This window comes from Sprattus sprattus (genome assembly GCF_963457725.1).
Source record: "Sprattus sprattus genome assembly, chromosome: 8".
Taxonomy (NCBI): Eukaryota; Metazoa; Chordata; class Actinopteri; order Clupeiformes; family Clupeidae; genus Sprattus; species Sprattus sprattus.
Window position 1 is genome coordinate 27181442 of NC_137927.1, and position 23755 is coordinate 27205196.

General features: G+C 41.2%; 1 protein-coding gene across 1 annotated transcript in view; it reads right to left on the reverse strand.

Moving 5' to 3' along the window:
• Positions 1 to 1022: 1022 nt before the first annotated feature.
• Positions 1023 to 23755, reverse strand: part of luzp2 (leucine zipper protein 2) — a 75771-nt gene continuing 53038 nt past the window's right edge. The window contains exons 3-12 of the mRNA XM_080843830.1: positions 20366 to 20436; positions 18126 to 18207; positions 15332 to 15394; positions 13541 to 13603; positions 12758 to 12820; positions 9232 to 9306; positions 8860 to 9027; positions 5094 to 5198; positions 2183 to 2257; positions 1023 to 1238 (exon numbers count right to left, since the gene is read on the reverse strand). Coding sequence (XP_080699956.1) covers positions 1137 to 1238; positions 2183 to 2257; positions 5094 to 5198; positions 8860 to 9027; positions 9232 to 9306; positions 12758 to 12820; positions 13541 to 13603; positions 15332 to 15394; positions 18126 to 18207; positions 20366 to 20436 — 867 coding nt within the window. The 3' untranslated portion in view covers positions 1023 to 1136. The remainder of the gene's footprint in view (positions 1239 to 2182; positions 2258 to 5093; positions 5199 to 8859; positions 9028 to 9231; positions 9307 to 12757; positions 12821 to 13540; positions 13604 to 15331; positions 15395 to 18125; positions 18208 to 20365; positions 20437 to 23755) is intronic.

The window sequence follows — 23755 nt, forward strand, 5'->3', positions numbered from 1 at the left end:
ACAAGAGGCTTATTCTTGTCGATATATCAGCCAACACTCCACCATCGTTCAGCAAGGACTTGCGTCATTTGTCTTGAAACGCACCCCAGGATGAGAGTTGCATAGCGAGCCTCTCTATGGTGACATAGCAATTGTCTGCATTGCAGTTGTCTGGAGTGGTTGACTCTGTGTGTCCATGTTGTTATGTTTGTGGCTGGGGGACCGGACCCAATCACAATTATGTTACGTTACTGATTTGAAGTCGAACATACATACAGTACAATACTTTTGTACTTGAAGTCAAAGCACAACTGAGGCATTTCTCCACAAAGAACCATTTATTCTTTACACATTTACCAAAAAAATCACGGCTTATTGAAAGGACACAGAAAGATAGAGAAAGAGACAGATGTAGCGAAGATTAATACTCAGTGCATGGCACATCATTCTCAGGGAAAACGACTCACTGTGAGTCTGTAGCTCTTCATCTCTCTGACACCAACAAGGAAGGAAGAGCTCGGGAATATTCAATGGTGAAAGTTGGCCAGCCAACTTGAGCCTACGTACTTTGGAATATGGAACAGGGAAAAAAATCAACCTTTGCTACAATGGGTGAGAAACCATACTTTTTTTGTTTTCAATTTTGCAGAACAGTTCTTAATTGAGAAAGAGCAGTATCAGCACTGAAAAATCTGTGTTGAACTAGTTGACAAGAGTAGTTTATTTATAAACATCACAAATTAATATAGTGGTGTCCTCACTTAAAAAAATTAAGGAGTTAACAAAGAAATCAACATTTATAAAACAAAATTACCAATACCATTTCAACCTTTAAAAAAACCTATATGTCTAGTATGCATGCCATTGCACTATGCTGCTTATTTAATCATGAAAGTTCAAAAATTTAGTAGGTTGGGAAGTAACATTTCTACAACAGCAGAGCCTCTATGTGGCATTGTAAGAGAGTGTATGTGTATGCATGTATGCCAATGAGTATGCCTGTGTGTGTGTGTGTGACTGAGCGAATCTAATTGTGTGCTTGCCAGCGTGCATGTGTGTGTGCTTATATGCTTTTTGAGTGAAAGAAGGGACCTAAATTCATTTGACATCATCCAGACCATGCAGAAAATCTGCGACTTCATCCTGTCTGCCTGTCTTCAGTTGTGTTTGTCGAGATGTGTCTTTTTAATGGCGCCCTCCTTTGTCATGTCACCCTCTGATGTCCTTGCATTGCCATTTCCAGTTCTGTCATGGCTCTTCTGGAAAAGGGTTCAAACAAAACAGTTACACTCTTTATGGTGCCCATGTGAAGAGCAGCAGCTTTGTTTTTTAGGGCTAGTTTTCAAAAAAGACATGTCAGCATTGCCACAAAAACAAGCAGTAAGTATTTTTAGGGATCTGTATGGTTTTTGTAAGGCAAAAATGAAGATTAGCCTTCACATACTATACTGATTGATTGGAACATTCATTTCAACAGCTTAGTCAGCCCATATGACAGTGTGAACACCACATTTATTTCCCTAGGTTTCAGAGACAGGCTATAAAAAAATATGAAGACGGCTCACAGAGTGAAACCTCATTACGCTAGCATATGCTAATCACACATAACACAAAAAAAAAGGAAGTAAGGAACCGAGAACATTATTTCAGCTATCCCAGTAGGTTGGCTTCTCAGGTGACTGGCTCTGCACACTTCCTAAACTCTGTGGCTTTGTCCTGAGGTTCAGGCGATCAGCTCTAGTGTGAAATCCAATATCCTCCTAAGGATTTGATAAGGCCAGTGTACTCAGGGGTGGGGGGAGGGGGTTTACAAGCCGTTTCATTTCCACAATCCTCTGTGTGAACGCATTAATATCTCCATTTATAAGGCTGGAAACAAATGGCCAGACATGTTCACAGTAGCCTGAGAGAAGAGGAGAGTAGCTGAGAAAAAGGAATATGGTCACACTAAATGCGGGGGACGGAGCAGAGGAACTTGTCAAGAGACTGTTAGCAGAGATTAACACTTCATGGGAGCGCGGCACTTATTGCTGAATAGTGAAATGCTGGTCTTAAGAGCAGAGCCTCAGGGAAATCAATCAGAGCTAACGTCGGCCTTTGTCTCTACCGATGCAGAACCAAGAGGACTAGTAGATTCTCTTTTAGCGTGGCATGTCCTGTAAGATCATGTGAGATTACTGCTATGGGGAAACTGATGGCTCACCTGGGTGTGGCCCGTGATCTTTTTGGTCTCCACAGATACCCTCTCAGTCTGGTTCTGGAAACACTTCCCGTCGACCTACAATGAACGGGAAAATAGTCTTGGTTAGAAGGACAGAATTCAAAATATAAGCCATCACTTGGGGTGCCAGCACATAGATTTTAATGGTGCCTTTCTTTTGGATGCCATAAACTCTGGATCATTATCTCCTCACTCCCAAGAAATTATCTCGCTCCATTTTATGTCTCAACATGCACTACACTCAAACTGTCTGTCTCTCCCTCTCTATCTCTCTCTTTCTCTTCCTCTCTCTCTCTTTCTCTCTATCTCCTTAATATGTCTCTCTTCTCACTATCACACTGTGCGTGTGTGTGTGTGAGTGTGAGAGTGTGTGTGTGTGTGTGTGTGTTTCTGTGAGTGTGTGTGTGTGTGTGTTTCTGTGAGTGTGTGTGTGTGTGTGTGTTTCTGTGAGTGTGAGAGTGAGTGTGTGTGAGTGTGTGTGTTTATGTGTGTGTGTGTGTGTGTGTGTGTGTGTGTGTGTGTGTGTGTGTGTGTGTGTGTGTGTATGTGTGTGCGCGCGCGCGTGTGTGTGTGTGTGTGTGTGTGTGTGTTGGTTTGGAGCTTAATCTGCATAAAGCAATGATCCATAAAAGGTCTATGCTGCACACATAGCAGGAACCTTTCCAAAAAAGCACAGATTACAATATGATGATTAGGCTGCTTTGCATTTAAAACAGATTCATGGAGATGCTTGAGGGGGTGGGGGGGCATTTAAAACAGATTCATGGAGATGCTTGAGGGGGTGGGGGGGGGGGGGGGGGGGGGGGGGGGGGTTATTCACTTAAACATGATGTTTATAAGAGTCTTGTTTGTGCAGTAGTAAACACAGGAAACACAGGATATAGAATCATGGTTATTTAAATCTTTCTCATTTCGAGAAATAGAATTCACCGTAGATTGGAAGTGTGGGCAAAATTGACGCGAGCCACTTGGAAAGAGTGTAATTGCTTCCTATTGGGACTGCATGCTGAGAAGCGTGCTGAGTTTGGATTGTTAATGCACAGTTCTTTAAGAGAAGAATATACACTAAGGACACAGTCAGGAATCTTGGCGAATCGATTGCAGAAACACACATGCATACACAAAGTGTCTCCGGGACTGCAGTCGCACAATGGCACTTTTTAGGACTCCTGTGTGTCCCTTTCACACCTCTTGTGGCTCCCAGAACGAGATGAAAAAGGAGATTCTGTCTGTCTTTCTACCAGCTCACATAAAGAGAATATGTAAAATAGAAACTGTGTTCATGAACAATATGCCACAAGTGAGAATATCATTTTGATCTGTCTCATCTAATCTAGACACGCAAGCCTCTCTCCAACAGCAATGGGACTTCCTTCAAATCCCTGCCAAAATGATATCATCAATAATACCATGAGAGTGAACATTGTTTTTGGCACATTTTCATTAAGGGACAATCTTTCTGACATGTTGTCCGTGGACGGTGATTTTCTCACTAGATGTGATTCCTCTGGAGGCTGTTCTCTTTATCTCTTCCTCCCCACCCATCTATCTCTTCCCCCCCCATCCCCCCATCCTCCCACCCCCCCATCCTCCCACCCCCCCCCCCCCCCCCCCCCATCTCTTCAGCCACGCACCCCTCTCATTTCTATTAGTGTTATTGATAACCACACGTCAAGAAGGTCCCACCGCACCCAAGCCGACTCCTTTCTTTTTTTCCTCCCTGATGTACTGACTCTTGACAAAGGTCTCCCTGTGGCCTCCTGGGAGAGTGAGGCAATGACACATACAGTAAGAGTTACAAGGAGACCAGCCGCATGTTGTTTTGTTTTATGGTTGGTTGGTTGTTTGCTTAGTAATGAGGCTAATATACAATGAACATTATCCAGTGAAACAAGATCTTCACTACTTAGTCAAGGGGAACAATAAGGTGTGTGTAAGGATTGAGAAACAATGGGTTATTAGCATTGGGTTTGCATACTTCAAATCAAGCAACTGCCTTTGCAACCTATATTGTTGGTTGGTTGATAATGAGACTGTTAACAATTCTATTTTGATACATGGAGCACAGAGTCATATCTTATACTGACAACAAACAATTATTGATTCCAACTGACAATCCAATGTGTAATAAATTATATTTTACATGAATAATTTGCCAGATCTATTAATGACAGCTACAGACATGACTAAATTGCACTTTTTAGGTACTGCAAATATGTAGTTGTGGAAGTAAAGCCATGAGTTGGGAAGGTTTGACTTCTGTCTGACCTTGTCTCAGACACTGAGACATTGTTCTTTCACTCAGAGTTTCAAATCTAGCTGCAAATGCTGTATTATTAATCTTCACTTTTAATAAAATATTATGTATAAAACGCGTGATCTGTGTGTGTGTCGTGTCCTCTAGCAGATGGTCAAGTGTGAATAGACTAAACTGCTCTTTCTGCTTAAGAGTTTCTACCTGTTATTACTGCCTGAAAGGGCTACGCTCTTTAGCCACCTTACAACAACCCACTGATTAAAGCAGAGGAATCCATTCAGTGGAGCCACAAGCCAATATATTATTTAACTCAGTCAATTAAGCACGGGATGGACATTAGTTTCAGAGTACACACTGTCCCTTTTCTAAACACCAATGCATATAAACTCTAAGATACCCTGGACTTCTCACCACACTTCAACTCTACCTGTGGACTAAAGATTACTAGGGGAAAAAGGCAGGAATAATATAGCCGGAGCGCTCCCTGAATGGATGACATTTTGGGGTAGGGTTCCTGATTTGAGTGCTCCAATGACAAAGGGATATGCACTGAAGCTCAATGAACAGGTTTGCCGCTTCATTTGGGCCGGAGGGTCAGGGATTGGCTATTAGAATGGAATTGCACTAAAGATTTACCGTTGCCATCTGGCAGTCCTTGACTCCTGGACTATCTCTCCTCATTGCCTCAGTGTTCACAGACGATTTACTTGTTGTAGTGATTCTGGGAACTTTTGGGATATCCTGCGACAGGGAAAAGAAGGGAAAGGATCATTTAGTATTTTGTGGAGAATACCCCCATTTTAGGTAGCACCTGCTTACACCTAAACCCACAAACACTGTCAGAATTGATTTTGACAAAACAGAATGACATGGCAATATTATATGTGAGGGCGTAAGACAAATACATCTTTGTTGAATCGTTTGCTTAATGAACCAGTATAGCTGCAGTAATAATATTCGTTGTTTCCTTGGCTGCCAACACTTGCCGCCAAAAACTCAGGTTGGAACTGTTTTTCGAGGCAGAGAATGGATAAACAAAATCAAAATGAATGAAAGAAAACACAATTTGGTGTTTGCAAACTCAATTAGTCTGTAGTAGAAAAGCAATATGACACTTGTGTTCGCAGGGTTGGTAAAGGATATCCTTAACGGCTGTGATTACTTGGAGGCCTACGGCCGAATCACAACCGTGAGAATATTTTTTTTACCAACCCTACTCTCACTCATGTTATATTGCTTTAATATTCACCCAACCCCAACCAAGTGTTGTTGAAATATTTGCAAATATTTGTCTTTAATGTACACGATACACAGTAAAATAAGAAAAGTATTTTGGGCATGTTAGTAAAATCAGCAGGCTAGTGCACCAGAGGACTTGCCACCTCTCAAGGCCTGTTAAATATGAATCTGGCTGATCCCTCAACCCCCTACTAATGAATCTTTCACTAGCCGGGAATACTGTGCGGAGGCCGTGGCGTTATCGCTAGTGTCTGCTGGAGCTTAGTGCCTATTACGCACACAAACAGAAGATGAGCATGAAGCTGAATGGGGCTTGGTATGAGCACAAATAACCCAAAAGCTCATCCACTTTCAAATCCAAAGACACAAAGAGGATTTTCACTTATAACCCACCAGCAACTAAATATGTAGTTTTCTTGCAGACCATGAAAATTGATTGCACGCTTTAGAGTTTGATGGGGAGTCGATGGTTGTTTGCTACAATACATTATCCTGGCAAATACAAAATTAAAATAAATGTTTTACAGATAATCAAGTCCAGAAAATGGTTGCTTTATTGGAGTTTTTAAAGTTGGGAATATCACTTTTCAGAAGATTTGGTTCTGAAAAATATGGTAGGTAAATAATTGCAAGGATAATTGCCATCACAATATTTTCCTGCTTAATCATTTGTCGCAGTGTAGTTCACAGTAAGTACACAAAACCATGAGCAGGTAATAATTGATGCTGATTCTACAAAGGCGCACAGTGTTCATCACACCACTGTGTTTAATTGCTGCAGTTCGAGTTGGATTTAAAATAAACACAGAAACTGTGTATGTAGCAAGGCCTGGTTACTTAAAAGGCATATTTCAAGTTTTGAGATAGTTAAGTATTTATCTGTATTTAACACTTTTTAACACTAGATAACCATTTAAGTTCCCAGTATGTTTCAGATCTTCAGATCTGCTATGAAATGATAACATCATTGATACGTAGGTTCACGTATAGTCATATTGTCATTTAAAAATCTAAATCACATTGGGTGTCAAAATGTATATAAATACATTGTAGGTAATGCATTGCAAGCTAGCTAACAATATGCCAGTTTTTCTTAGATTTTACTGTTTGGCTTGTATTTGGCAGAAATCATGTAGGTCAAGAATAACTATCAAATTTTATCTACAGATAGATGGCCTATGTGCAATATTGTGTGTATGTGTACATCCATTTATTTATTGACGTGTGCATTTTGTTTATGTGGAAATCTAAATAAGATGAAAGTTATTCCTTTGGTGCTAAAAGTTTTGAATTGCATGAACCACACAAGCTGTGAACACTCTACAGACGGCAATCTCTAGTTGATGAAATAGCTTTAAATGAGCCACAAAATCTGCTTCCAAAGTAGACGAGAATGCATTATGAATATATAGTTTGCTACTTGACACTAACTGAAAACTCAAACCTTTTCCTAGCTTGCTGGGAGACATTCATATTGACAGACAAGAGCAACAGTAATGTATCTGACAGAGACCATTTCCAATTCATTAGGAAGACCATCACAGTGGAAACATGAGAGTACAGCAATTCCTGCTGGGGATGAGCATGGGCTATTTGAATGCTAATCAAGGGAGTTGTAAAACAGAAAAAAAAACACCAGCATCCCAATGTCTTTAATATTAACCAGCAACATTTTTCTGGTGAACTAGCATATCTTCTTTTCAGTTCACTGCCCTTGAAAGCAAAAGCTAGCGAAATCACGCACTGCTGTGATGAGGTCATCCTCTCTTGTGAGTATGCTTTGTCTGCTCTTCCTCCTGTGCAGATAGTAACTCGATACCATGAATGGCACCATAAGATAGCTTTTATGCAGCTATTTGATGCTTCTTGATATTGTTCAGGAGACATATCCGGGTTATGGACAGGGCAACTGGGGTATAATGAAAAATAACTGCAGTGTCCTCTGGGTAGCTCATAACGTCGGGGATCTCAGCAAGACATCTCACCGAGGCAGAATGCATTCTGACTGCATCACAGAGGGGAAAAGCCTCTTACATACTGATTCACTCACAAAGAGCAGTGCGAGCCACGAAACACTGCAGTGTTGTCATCGGCTTGATTAGTCCAATATCACTGTGATAGCCTATGTAGAGGATCTATCGTGAAAGTATGTACTTCATCTAAAAGGACTGTTCATTTCTAAAGGCACAGCATGAAATGAGTAATGAATTTTTTCAGATAAAGGATGTGTTGGGAGGAAAAGACCTCCTCTCTCATTTGATCAACATTATCAAACGTGTCAATTAGCAGGTGTTTAAAGGAGGCTTCCTGTTTCTTTCATGGTGTGTCTGCAGAGGACATTTCTGTTTGTCATTGTCCATGCTGATTGGCTGTTCCATTCAGTACGCTTCCACTGTCCACTTCCTTGTAGAACTTTCTCTGAACATGTTCATGAAGAGCTTTAGTAAACCTCTACAAAAGTCATTTACTCAAATGTTCTTGAGAAACTGTCAAGGACAACGAAATCATCCTGTGACTCGGAGCACTACTCCAGCACATTATTCACTCAAAGGTCCAACATGGGAGTGGGGAAGATGAGACTGACCTATGCGGCACAATTACGTCATCCCTTTATTGTACAATTCACACAAGTCTTTGTGGCTAGCTGTTGAATTATAGTATGTTAATTCAGCCCCAATGCAAATTTGACTGGCAATACATTTTCCTTTGTCCAAAGCTGCAAACACTTTAGAGACACAGCTTGCTGCAGAACCTCAACACTTCCCCTTAAAATTCCTTTCAAAACCATACACGCACAAACCTTAACAAAACATGCACTTTAATGCTTCTCTGGGCAAACGTTAAAACAAATGGTTCATGAAAACAGAAAATCTCATATCATACACAACAGATTCGTTGTATAACAGAAGAAATCCACGAGTCCTGCTAAACGGCATAACCCCAAAACAAGAGAATGTCTTATTTGCCTGGCAAGCACATTAACATTAACACATTCTGCAGACTGTGTAATGAGGTCTGTGTTGAGTGCATTGTTACACAGGCAAGTCTATCCCAGTCCCAGAGGGACCTGAGTAACAGTGATGTACACGGCCTGTTGGAGAGATATTTCACAAAGAGTAAAGAGCAAGTATGTGTCAGGTTGGGGGGGGGGGGGGCACTTTACCTTTGCGTGTGGCTGCTGAAAAGTGACTCTGGAGCTGTTGATCAGTGGAGCGTACCTAAACAGGTGAGTGGGTGTAGCAGGGAATCTGTGTCCATTGGCTGTCTGGCTGTGCAGAACAGAGGAGAAGCAGAGATGCACTGTGTTCTTCAGGGCTTTGAGCTGCGACTCCTGGAGACAGCACAGGGACATATGTGAAAAGTGATTGCAAATGGTGCATTCTCCTAGTGGTCCCTGCGGTGGTGTAACCTCCTTCCTTGCAGGGACATGCTCACTGTCTAGACAGGAAGAAGGGGCCCAAGGTGGGACAAGCAGCATGCAAATGAAAGAGGGAAAGGGCCACTTAATTCACAGAAACACCTTAATTGTCCTTACCTTGTCCAGCGCCGCCTTCTCCAGCTCCTCTTTGGCTACCAGGAGCTTGTTTTCCAAGTCCATTAGCTGTTGACCCTGGAAGAAAATACACTTAGCTGACTCCACTGAACCCCAGACATTATCCCTGAGTATACTGTGCTCTAACAAGCAAATGGCATGGCTTTTCCCCCCAGCTACGTAATTGATATAATGAGACATATGCTTGCAAACATACGAACATTTGTAAGACCACAAAAGAAAATTGATGCAGTCTCGTTCGGCAAAGTTAATTATAGAAAAGTGAATATCCAGTATTATAGAATATATTATAGAAATGTATTATTTCCTGTATTCTTCCACCACTGTACATTCCTTGACAATTATAATTTAATGGTTGGAGTTGGCTGAGAGCTAGAGGGATAAAAGCTATTGGTCTAGGTAGAGGAGGCTGCAGTGATCGGAAAAGGTGATATTTAAGTTTTTGAGCTTGGCCAGCAAAAAATAATAATAATAAAAAAAATCAATAACAATGCTGTGCAAGCTACATGACATATAACCAATGGATATCCATATCCTCATTACACATTATCAGTTTAGCCAACTGACCTACTAATGACACACATAAGTCATTTTAACTCTCACTGTAGTAATGTATTTTTTCAAATGACCACACTTTTTTGTGATCATTTTCTTTTTTTCATTTGAACCAACAAAACATGAGTCAACAAAATAGTACTCATTGCTTTGTCAAAAGTACTGTGGTCAAAATTACTTACAGACAACTGGAGTGGTACTGCAGATTTATTAACGATATCGGGAGCATTGTTACAAGTAATCCATGTTCATGAAATGTCCCACAACAATGCCCATCAGTCTCTGGGCAAACTGAGCTCTTATACCTAAAACCCCTCCCTCGTACTCTTACACTGTGGCCACCTCGTCCTCCACTATAGATAAGAATATTTAACTAGGATCCCCTTACCCCACAGTACCTAGTTCACAGAAGGGACTACTAAGAAATGTAACAATATGTGATGCAGTATGCCTTTTCACAGTTCATTAAACTGTATAACTTCTGCACCATATTTTGGCAACTTTCTCAAGATTTGCTGTAACATCCAATGAACGTTCTCAGCAGTGTCCTCATTTTCCGAATGCAGTTGTCTTTAAAGTTATTGCCACCCTCACTGTTTTACATGATTCTGAAGTGCACTACATGCTAAGGGCAAATTAGCAGGAGCATCAAATGAACAGAGTCTCCACATGAAGTAGAATCTTCACTTCGTGGGCTACAGGAACACAAGTGACATCACATAAAGTAGGTCTGGGCTCTCTGTCTTTTCTGTGAGATCACTCTTAAAAATAGCTCCTCTGTACTTGAAAGGCAACTTATACAGATGGTCTTTAATCATAAGCCTAAAAGCTAGCTGGTGATCCCTCCACAACAATTCCAAATTGGAAGGCATATATTCAGTGTCCCTTAAACCAAATTACTTTCAAACAAAGCGATTGATTGAAGTGATTATGGACATTATTGCTTGAACAAAAGCCTTTTTTTTTTTCTTAGAGGGAGTTTTTATCTCTGAATAGCGCTCAGGAACGGCCACACAAATGCACACGGAAGAAATTAAAATGACTCATGAAACATGAAATTGTTGGAAATTGTTTGATTTATCCATATGTAGTTTTTTATTGTTGCTAGGCAACCTGAACTGACGCCACCTATCTATTACATTTCTCTGGTCCCTCTCCAGGACCGAACTGAGGTTTGAGGTATTGGCCATGGCCCTGCACCCGCCTCAGACATGGAAACAAAAAAGGCTTTTCCGAGACACTGAGACACTGGGGTTTAACCCTGTGCTTTCTTTGACTTAAATGTGGAAATAGGCTAACAAATAAAGGTCCTTTCTTTCAAATATGACCTGACAGACCATATTTGAAAAGAGAGTTGATTACCAGTTTTCACACAAACTGAGAAAACAATATTACAAATGATGTTTTCTTTTTCTTTCAACAGCGTCACCTTTGGACCTGGGGCTGAACAACCAAACCCTGTATTTAAGCATGAAACAGATATCACACCAACAGTGGATGTTCTTGACAGAATTGAAGTGGTAAGTCTCTCGTCTTCACTTCAAAGAGCACTCATTCCAAGCGTGTATCCCTGGAAGAAGGTACGAGGGAGCCTGGGCTGTATTCCATCTGACTGCCTCCCTAATGCCGAACCATATGCATGTACCACTGCACTTCCATCCCTCAGCACATTTACAGCTTGTGTCATCATTAATGGAATGAATTCTATTAATTTCAAGTGCATGGCCAGTATGTTTTACTGTCCACAAAGCAGAAATAAATAGATCATTCCAATGGTGTGATGCTCATGAAATTTAATTATAGATGAATAACAACGTAACTCATGACTGTAACAGGGAGGTTTGCAAGTGAAGGGCTGCACCAAGGTTAATCAGCCCAGATTATCAAAGTGTAAATACCCCCTGTCAATAAGAATGAATATTGATCCAGCTGATCCAGCGGTAAACACTACTGGTGAAAACATTGATGGGTATCCAGGCAGTTTGCCCTGTCAAGGCCCTGAGGTCACAGTGATGCTCTTTTAACGCCCAAATGTCTCCATATTATGTTTGAACACTAATGTCACATGATGTGCCAGGTCTGAAGGTTTATGCGTTGATATGAAGAGCCACTGTGGCAGAAATATCCACTGACATTTTCCTGTCTGCGTTTGGAAAGTTTGGAAAGGTCGTCTGCATGTGCCAATAAATGTCAATGATCATTATACATATTCCCATATGCAAAACCCTTTCACAAAGGTCACGTTTCTCAACTAGAGTAATCTCATTCCTCCAAACTTTTTTTTATTTTAATTTGGTTGGTTTCAGTGGTTAATGACTGTTGCTTTGCCAACTTTACCACTTTGTCAACATCTTCTGCTCCTGCATCTGTTCAGACTGACTTAATGAAGAGGAGTGTCAGAACCTGAAAATAACTCAATGCATGTTGTACACACTTGAGACCTTTAAGTTAATGAGAAGGGTTTTTTTAAAGCTTCTCAGAAAATCTGTCATAAGCAGTTAGTATTGAAGACATGCGATAATTGAATACCAGTTGAACTTGTTAGTAAAAGAAAATAGAAAACCAACATATGTTACTTCTGTCAAGCCCTTTTCAAGTAGAGCTACACAAACTCTACTGTGCAGTACCCCATAGCAATGTCCCTGCGTTCAGTTTCTTAAAGGGGAGGAGCCCGTGTCAGGGGAGCAACTGCCAATGCCTCCCGTTTTAGAAAGGCTGTAAAATAAAGCTGTTTTATATTGTATGGTGAGGAAAACAGCAGTGAAAATGGGAAAGGATGACATGTTGAGGCTGCATCGGTGCATAGGCCTCTCCCTCAAGGCAGAAAGGCAATGATCTGAGACTCAATTAAGCTGGAGGCCTGGGTGGAATCACCTTTTGAAGGTGGACTGAAGCACCAGTTTACTTCTGTTAAGGGCCAATAATGAGGAATCTTTTTTTGGTTGATGCTTACCTTGAAAATTAAATCCTTTTTGCCGTACCTCAGCTCTTTCAGCTGTGCTTGGATTTTTTTGGACTGCAAAAAGAAGATAAGGAAATGTGCGTTAGCTTATTCAAATAGTGAAATTGGTTTTTGATCACGTAGTAGGATTTTTTGAGCCGCGGCAGAGGACTCCTTTGTGGACGCTTGCTGGGCAAAGCTTCAGCTCAAAGGAGAGACCTTCACAAAACGGTGAAATATAAAAATCTTCCCTTCAGTGAACTGCAAGCCCCACACAATAATGCAGTCATGCACTGGCCGTCTGCCCACTGTATAAACGCTCAATCCCACTCCCATGGCTGGCCTGCCCCACACACAAACACACACACACACACACACACACACACACACACACACAAACCTCGTACACCTTACGGTGTGGTGTGTAAAGATAAATCCCCCTCCCCCGCAAAAGAAAATATGGTATTGTACCTATAAGTACATTACCACATTGCAAATAATAGGGATTAACATACATAGACAAATAAAGGGTGTTTACAATAGTAATCAAAATAAGAAGCCATTTTGCATGCTTTTTAGCTATTTGTATGATGTTCACTGATGCACTGAGTTATAAAAAGATGATCTATAAACCTTGTGTGTGTGTGTGTGTGTGTGTGTGTGTGTGTGTCTGTGTGAGAGAGAGAGAGAGAGAGAGAGAGAGACAGAGAAAGAGAGAGAGACAGAGAAAGAGAGAGAGAGAGAGAGAGAGAGAAAGAGAGAGAGTAAATGCTGTACAGTGAATGGGTAACTTGCCTCCTCTGCATGGATGTCGCACAGCTTGTTGCCGGACATGAGTTTGTTCTTCAGACTTTTGTTCTGTGAAAAAAAAATATGAAAAACATGAAGATGTACTACAGTAGAGATTAATGTTTGCACTGTTGAACAGCTAATCCTTTTATGGTCTGAAAAACTGGAATAGAAGCCTCCTGCTCTGTTGTTGTGCGCTCAGTGACAAATGCAGTTCTTCTGGAGTAAAGCCTATTATGACTCCTCAAGGTGACCCAGGCGCGGGACTCTTCTCTCAGTGATAGGAAGCAAATGAGAATGGAGGCATGTCTGAAGATGGAGTGACGCGCCTCAGAGAACACTGCCACAAAATGGCTCAGTTTTTTCCAGGTTTTTATCTCTACCTACTCTTAATGTTCTTTTTATAAACAGAACCTTTAGTGAGAGGGCAGAGAGCGGTTCTGTCAGGATGCCAGTTATTTGTTGCCATGGACAAAAGCAAATGCATCAATTCTGTTTCTACGGATACAGGCAACACTGAAAAAAAAAAGACTTTGCTTTCTTTGACTTCTGACTGTTTTTTTGTTTTGTATATTTGCCAGGCGCTTGCTGTATGGGTTCCATGGATCAGAACTCAAACCCATGATGCTGATGCCACCAGCAACACCACTCTCTGCTTCTCTTCTCTTTTCTTTTCTTTTTTTTCTCTTCTCTTCTGCTTTTTTCTTCTGCTCTTCTCTGCTCTTTTCTTCTGATCTTCTCTGCTCTTTTCTTCTCTCTTCTATCTCTTTTTTTCTTCAGATATGCACACACACACACACACACACACACACACACACACACACACACACACACACACACACACACACACACAGACAGACACCCACACACACACAGGGTTAATGAGGTGGAATAGCAGTGCAATGTGACTCAATGAGGCGGAATTGGCTTGGAATCAAGTCCAGACACTTGCATCTCCTCCTCTTTCTAAATAAGGGCTATCCTCTGTGCCTTCTAGAGGAATGGCAGCTGCCATTAAAAGTGACATGTGGCCACCCTAGAACAGACCCGGAGTGAAAATGAGATCCATCCAAGCAGATGTGTCATTGTACTGTGACTTTTATGCTCAAAGTGCCAACTTTCTTGCAATGCTCCGGTATTGCTGATGGGAGCTCTGTAAGGCCATGACACCACGTCAGATAAGGCCTACCACAGACTGTGCAGCCACACATGATTAGAGGCAGAATGTTTGGAGGGCAGACATGTGAGCCTAAAAGAGCAGTTCAGAGCGCTTTTTCATGATACAGAATACATAACATATTGGCACTCCCTTTGGTACAATTTAGGATGGAACAACAAGGGATTGTAAGCCAAGCATGTTTTAAAATTCATAGTTCCCCCAAATTGTTGCCAGTTAAAACAAGTGTCAATGAAGCCCGACGGTTTATTATAACATGGTGGTCCTTGTGGAGGTGGGTTTCATGGTGGTTGGTTCTCTTCCATCCGACCCCCCCCCCCCCCCCCCCTCTACTGTGCATAACAGTCCTTTAACGAACCCTTGTTAAAGGCTACCCTTCAAATATGTGATACTGTACATAATATGGTAAACCCTGTGGTACAATCTAATGTGAAGACACTGTATGCCCACGCCCCCCCCCCCCCCCCCCCCCTCTACTGTGCATAACAGTCCTTTAACGAACCCTTCAAATATGTGAATATGTGATACTGTAGTGTACATAATATGGTAAACCCTGTGGTACAATCTAATGTGTGAAGACACTGTATGCCAGCCGTAACCCCAGGAGACTGTGCATGTACCTCCTGCTGCAAGTCCTTAATGATCTTGGTCTTCTTCTCCATTTCCATCTTAAGGAACTTGATCTGCAAAAAAGGAGAATTTGCCTGTCAGGTATCTCATAAAATGAACATAGATAGCTTTGTAGCGTCAATATTTTCCATTTTAATTAGGATTATAAATCATGAAAAGGGCTATAACATGAACACACCTGCAGGATTTGATTCAAGGCTACCTTGACATAAATGATTTTCACAGCATATATTTGCATCAGCACTCTTCAATTAAATATTTTCGAAAAAAAGAAAGGTATCCAAGTAATTGCCCAAAACACGCCCAAACAATAAGAAAACAAATAATAGTCTCCCAGGTTGCTTGGAAGATATTAGCTTTTTGTTTTATAACTTTTCAGGTAATGATAAAGTAATTGAACTCAGTGTTCGGAAATAAAACTCAGTGTTCGGCAAGAAAATGCAACAGGACCAATTCCTGAATGCGGTGTAATGCCATGAGAGGAAATGTCCACAAACAATGTGGTGTGTTTCTAAAAATGAACATGATCTGCAGTGTGTTTACCTTCCCGCGGGGCAAACGCAGCACCAATCAAACCGTGTTTTCTACCGTTGGTCCTTATATTGAATTCACAGAGCTCAGTCTGAAATGTCAAACACCCCCAATTCTCATTCCACTCTTCCGCCTGGAGCGGTGGCCGCCACCATGGGGAAAAAATGCATCTAATTGCAAGCTAGAGAACAACATCTGTGTGTGTATCCAGTAATGCCCAGCACAGGGGCTAGCTTTACAGTAATTGACTCACAGGTGATTATAAATGCAGCTAAGGGTATTCGCACACAGTAGACCAACATTACTGTGTTGTTTAAGCTAGCATACAAACACAAATGTGCAAATATTGGGATAATGCACTTGTATGTCAGCCCTTTGAATACTACTCAGTAGAGGTTTCTAATGCATTCATTACTCAGGCTGTTGTGAACATATGTCTGCACTAGACACAGAGCTATGACGGAGATGAAGAAGTTGAAGAGCTGTCAGGCGTGGATGTGTGGAGTGAAGAGAGCTGAAGGAATGGGAGGAGCATAAATGGGTCCTTTTTTTTCTTTCACAAAGAGCAATATTCAAATGGTCCCGCTCAACATACTGTCTTAATCCATTACCATCGCCTTTAGAAGACCACAGAGGCACATTCAACTGTCTCCCATCATGAAATCACAATCGAAACATCAAAGCTGCATCACTGGTGGAAGTTCAAACGTGCCCTTTGTCACAGACAATATCACGTTTGAGTGGATATGAATGCGCTTTGTATTATTAAAAATGCTTGACAGCGACAGAAAACCACAAAAAGCCTGCAGTATGAGTGCACAGACAACATTGCCATCTTTCTGTTCGTGGCACCTTTCAAGCTGGCTGGCAGACCCTGTGAAACAGCCGACCACAACATGAGGCACTGGACTGGTTCCTCCCACAGTCATTGTGTGCTGGTGTATTGACAATGGAGCACAACAGGCCCAAGCAACTCAATTAGACTGCATGCAGAACTCAACAACTTGTAGCATGTCTCCATATGGCCATGGTGCTAATTATGTCTTGTGTTGAATGGGCATACTCTTGCAACCAAAAAAAACAAAACAGATTGTAAATAGCATTTTTAGGTCGTGAATCTGTCACCAAATGTGTAATTAGTGTCAACTGATGGTGAACTGGGAGTGTGCAGAATAGCTCAGGCTGCTGAAATGCTAATTTTCTCCAGTGATTCATTCAGATGCAACACACGGCTGCCAGAGCCAGAGCTTCTTTTCTGCACAGCCCTCAGCAAAGTAAGGGGGAAAAAAAGAAGGCGCTGAAGAAAAGTTCCAGCATGCAGATACCTCTCATCTTCTGCCATTGAGGTGCCTCCTACTGTTTTCCATAATTAACATACTCTTATACTTTACAAAAAATATGCCCAGAATAGAATAAACGTCAGTCTGCTTCTCCACCATGGACTCTGTGGCGTTAATTAGACATCCGGTGTTGATTTCCTGATAATTTGTTTTAGAGGGCACTGTGTAGGCAGGCGGATGGTCATAGGTCAGTAGTGGTGCCATGACAGGAAAAGGAAACACTGTTTAACAAGTGGACTTCATCATTCGTGACTAAACACATTGTGCTCACAAAGCTGCTTAGCTGTTGTGTGTACATGCTGAGGTGGCGCTCCTAATGCAGTCGGATTTATGCAAACAGATGAACACGTACCGTTGGTTTCATCACGGACAGATGGCTAATGAGCTACTCTGGATGCTAGTGCCAGTCAAACTACCCAGGTTATGGGGAAGGCGTACGAGGCTTCGGCTAGCGGCTAATTGGTGGAGAAAATGCCTGGGTGCTTTGTGATCGTATAGTCAAGGGCCAACTTCTATACAATTTAAGAGGTGTGAAATGAATATGTAAATTATTTTTTGGGGAAAAAAATGTGTTTAAAATAACATTTGCCTGAGACTCAACTAATGATGCAGGCGATGCCGGACTGACTGCTATCGCCTCACTGAGGCGAAGGCTGGGATTGAGGCAGAGGCCTACCATGCGTCTGACAACTCTTAGCTGGGGCACGGCGTACAGTTTCTGCTTGAGCGAAGCCCACTGGAACGTGGTGAGAGGGTTGACAGGCGAGGGAGGCGCTGGTGCCAGTGGACTCAGTTTGGATTCTGTCACACTCGCTCTCACCTAACCAATGATTTCATACAAGGGGTAATGAAAGCAAGGGTACAGGTAAAGAGGGAAAAGGAGGGAGGCAACCGATGGAGAGCCGTGGCTTACCGTAGCCTGCTGCTTCTCTGCTCTCTCCGTCGCCTCATCCAGCTGCTTCTGCAGGGCCGTCTGAAGCGACTTCATTTCCTCCCTGTGTGTGTGTGTGTGTGTGTGTGTGTGTGTGTGTGTGTGTGTGTGTGTGCGTGTGTGTGTGTGTGTGTGTGTGTGTGTGTGTGTTTGTGTGCGCATGTGTGTGTGTGTGCACATGTGTGTGTGTGTGTGTGCAAGAGGCAGAAAGGGAGAGGAAGGTAATAAGAGAGTATTCACTAGAGTGTCTGAGTGTGCATCAAAAGAGAGCATGCATTCCTACATCAGACTGCTGGAGTCAATCTAATTTTTGAAGTGTGGTCATTTTCATTGTCACTGCAAATTGCATAAATTCCAAATGCCCACTTTGACATTTTTTTTTCAGTGTTATTCCCATTCCATACGGTACATTTATGCCATATAAGATGGATGTTATTTTGTGGGAAGATGCTCAGGATAGCCTCTTAGGGTAGAAGAGCCATTTCCATCTGCAGCATTATTTATTGTTTATTGGCAGGATGATTGGAATAGGGCAGAATAGAGAGTCGGACTCCAAACAGCAGTCCTTACTGAAAGACCTTTTACTGGCCTAAACATTTTATATGAAAACATCTTTCATCTGCTGTCCTACCCTAAGCAATATGAATCTAGGATATTTATATTTTCTCAATTATTAACTATGTGTTGATGGGGCAGATTAACAAAGAGAGGCTGTCATTTCAGGCAAATAAGCAACAGGGTACAACTGTGATAGTGGCTTATTTAGCAGCCAACAAACATTCATTGAATTCATTTCATAATAACATTGAAACTATTTGAAGCACTGTTTGTAATAGAGTTCCTACTGTTCAGAAATGTGATGGCAAAAGTGATTTATGTAGGAGTGATTTATGTAAGTCGTCCCAGTTGAAAATGACTTTTGTGACATTCCACAGTTCACATAAATACAATTTCAGCTCTAGTTTCTTGATATAATTTACAGTCTCCCATACCATTTTATTGTACTCAAACCAGGGGGGAAAACCTTTTCAAAGTGCCATTGTCTTGACCAGCCATCATCTATTTTAGGCTATGGACTTTTTTAAAGCTGTCTGTAGACATGTGTAGCGTATCACAAGTATACTCCGTCTAAACACTTTAATTGTTAATGCGTGGAATATTCCACTTTTCAATTATATTTCCTGTCTTTTTCTCATGCAGGTATATATACTGAGACGTACCATTTTAGATTCAAAATCTACAGGCTGTCACGAAAAAGCTGAACTGCACTGACTTCCTTTCTGTTGACTGTGTGCAGAAAGAAACCAATCCACACCTGACGTTCAGGGAAATTGAATTCTGTCACTGTCTAACCTGGACCTGCTAAAAGGATGACCTTTAATGGATCCAATCTGTTGCTATGATGTTAAAAGTAGAGTTTACGCTGGAACACACTGAAGAATTAAACCTAGCCAACTGGAGCCTGATTCACGGTAAATGAAGGCAAAGCAAGGTGAACTTTCAAACATGCTGCAATTTGAATCAGATGAATCAGTGATCAATTCCCTCATTGTTGCTGTTGATTAGTTTGGTCTTACTGCCATGCTATTTAAGTTCGGCTATGATGGGTTATAATTTACATTGAAATGGGTAGCGAGACATAACCGGCATAACTTCATCAGCGGTATGACAAATTATTCAAAGGGCCGTAATTGAAGGGCATTGGCCTGGTGCTAATTTGCCAGGTGTGCTCAGATGCATTCGAGAGTGAACGTGTGTCAATGCACTGCTTGCAGAGATCATCATAACACCGTCATTACGGTTGTTTTCACAAAACACTATTATGATATTTGGCTGATAAAGCATCCCTTAGCAGGTTTTAGAGCAAATTCTTAAGAGGACAGACGGCAATTCCATTTGATTCAGCACTCTATTGATCCATCGGATAATTTTAGTTTTAATTCATCAAGTGCTCTGGGGAAAGAAACATGAGATTACTGATGAAAGCAATAATTTTGAGGAACAGAGGGAGGAGTGGACTTAAAAGATAAACTGCCCAAAAAATAAGTGGGGATGTCACACTCTCCCCTTTTCTTTGCAATATAAGAGAACATTCTCAGATGATGGAACACAATCTACAAAAGACTGAATTTATCTGATATTGCAATACACGTGGAAAAGAAGAGAACATTAGAGGTGAGAATGGAAGAGAAAAGAATTTGTCTGAAGTCAAAAAGATTTACCTCTGTTTGTGGCTGAGCTCCAAAATCCTTTGCACATCCGTCTTGGCCACAGAGTCATCATTCTTCAGCGACTGAAGGAGAAAGGGAGAGCCTTTTATTCTCAGAGAAAGGTCTGTGCTACTACAAGAGCCCATACTGCCTTGCTCCAATATCACTTTGGATAAATCATACCCCTCTTTACTTCCCAGTTCCCTTCCCAGTCTGCCTGTTTAAGTAAGCTTTTGTTTTAGAATGTCTGCCTGTTTAAGTAAGCTTTTGTTTAAGTATGTCTGCCTGTTTAAGTAAGCTTTTGTTTTAGTATTACTGTAAAGTACATGGCTGAGTGAGCCATATAGTATACAATGTAATAGTATGTTTTTAAACTATATTTTAATAACTGTGCATTACCCTATATACAATAACCTACAGATTCTTAAAATATCAGGTATGAGCAATTTTAGTGCTGGTACATGTTTATAGACCAATAACAGTGACTGTGAAATCTGCACAGTAGTAGATGCCATAATGATGCCATAATGATGCCTGAATTCTCTGCAAATAAGGCAGCCTATGCCAAATTAATGCAGCATATGGATAGCTTCTACGTTCAGAGCTCTCTTGAGGAATTAAACGCAATCTTTATTTTAATCAGATAGAATTTTTAATCTTTACCCTGAAAATGGTTACAGTATTTGGTTGCTTAAGCACTGTGTGTGGCAGAGGCAAGAACACAGCTACAGAAGCTCACATAGGTCTACTCTCTCTAACACACACACACAAACACACACACACACACACGCACACACACACGCACACGCGCACGCGCACACAGACAGACACAGACACACACACACACACACACACACACACAAACACACACACACACACACACACACACAACAGGTAGGGGGAAAGAGCAGTACACTCTAGTCACATGCATTCATGCCTCTGTTCACTCTGTCTCCTTTACTAAAAAAAAATAGCACAAATGGTATTAGATGGCCCTGTGAGATCAGTGTCACTTCATTATCTTAAATAGAGAGGACAAGGAAGGTAGCATCATCAATAAACACACATTGGTAAGAAAATGGTCACCAAATCTTGAACCAACTGAATTCTCTATAGGAACATGTTTTCTGCAACCGCAAACAACAGATGAAATCATCAATGTATGTTATTTTGATAAATCAATAAGCATACACTACTAACTGCTTCCCCCCCCCCCCCATATATGTTCTAAAAGCATTCAGAAATACATGAAGCTTCATTGTACTTGTGTCTTTATTTGACAATTAAGTTGCGCAACATTTCACTACTAATGAATGAATGAACTAACAATGAACGCCGCGAATCACAACGCACATGTATTTACTGTCTGCTCTGCTTGTTCTATGACCTTCAAGATATCTTGTGTAGGAAGGAAGCATTTTGCATCTACACATATTTAATCGACTGACAGCAGACCCAAAGATGGGGTGTTTCCAGGGTAACAAAGATGACCACAATCCCAAGAGCTCTTCGCAGAATTCATTGTTTTTAGAGTCATCTGTTTCACCTACGTTTACTTGGTTGCCTTCGATGTGAAACAAACACATCAATATCGTGCTATCAGCGGACAATTTTGAATCAAGTCAAGGCTGAAATCTGCGCACTTCAGAAGAAACTAGATCAATGGAATTCAAGAAACAGTCGATGGCAGTTGAACGAATCCCCTGAATTATCAATTAAATGCACCATAGCATTCATTTAGTCTTACATAGTCGTATATGCATACTGCTCTAACGTAACCTAATCTTATTTACTGTTGAAACACAATTCTAGAATTACTAATAGAAACTGATTAAGATGTACCGAGCAGCAGGATTGCATTACTATTGTACAACACAAATGAATTGATATTAAAAGATACATCATGAATACAAATGGAGGTGCAACCTTGCCTGTACTGTTGTGTCTGCCCCTTAGGCCTGTTTAGGTTTGTGATAATACGTAAGATTCAGAGACAGAGAGAACATAACACAAATGCACTTTGATAAACACCAAAATATCTTTCTGTGTTATGACCAAGGCCATAATTCATTATTTTCAATTAACCAAACAAGCTTTCTTTCTCTCTCTCTCTCTCTCTCTCTCTCTCTCTCTCTCTCTCTCTCTCTCTCTCTCTCTCTCTCTCTCTCTCTCTCTCTCTCTCTCTCTCTCTCTCTCTCTCTCTCTCTCTCTCTCTCTGTATGTTTATTCACACACAGTAGTTGAGTTGTATATAGGCTGACAACTTGATTTCAAAGGCATGCTGGCATGAAGCCACAACCAAGGTTCACCCCCGAATAGCCCCTAAAGCCTCTGCCAAGACTATGAGCTCCATCAGGCAAAGTTTAATTACGATAAGCTGACCCTCACTCTAGGGGTATCTCATTATGAAAATAAACACTACCAAAAGACAGTCTTCCAAAAAAGGTTAATCGGTCACATATACAGTACATCATTGATCAAAGGAAAGTGGCTTGCATTGATGGAAACTATATGTCTGACCCCAAACCTCTTCTCTGGAACATAAAGACAAAAGACATGAAAGCCAAGAGGAATAATGGCCCAGCTACAAAAGCACCATTAACACATCTGCCAAGGGGATTGAGATCATCCTTATAAGCATAGACACAATAATCTTTTATTTTCTGTTCTTTGCTATTTGTTTTATTTCCTTTCGTTTGTTTTGTTTATGCAAAGACCACCAAGGAAGATTCCATCCAGTAAACAGTAACTTAGAGAAGTGCTCTTTGGATGGCATATTCTTCACTGATTCTTTCTTTTGTTTGTAATCACTACCACCCTTAATTAGCTTGTGACTTGACATTTGGATCAGTCAGTATTGATATAATTGTGTAATGAAATTGTTGCAGGATGCTTTTCACACCTGCAATGCACAGGTAGATTTGTGTACCTTTTTCTAGTGTCTACAGTGCTCAAAATGGACCACATCCGGCACCGACGCAAGTGGCAGCCTAACCACGTAGCTCCGTTGTTTTCGTGTCTTTTTAGCGTTTTTAAGTTTGTTTGTCCTTGTTTACACTTGCTTTTCTGAAGCACTGTGTAGTTACCTTTATATCCTATGGATACACTTACGCTATCCTGTACCTGTAAACGCCCCACTCCCTGTGTACATGTTCTCCCTATGTGTATTGTGTGTATTGTGTTTATTGTGATTCATGTATGTATGTTTGTGAGTTAAGTGTAAGCTACTGGATGACCTTAATTTCCCTCGGGATCAATGAAGTATCCGTCTATCTATCTATCACATACGTACATGTTTTAATGCAGTCACCTCTAAACAGGCACTGGGCAGATACAGCCTAATGGAACCAGGATGAGGGAAACTGAATAAAGGAATGCCTCCGCTTCCCTTCAATAGAACCA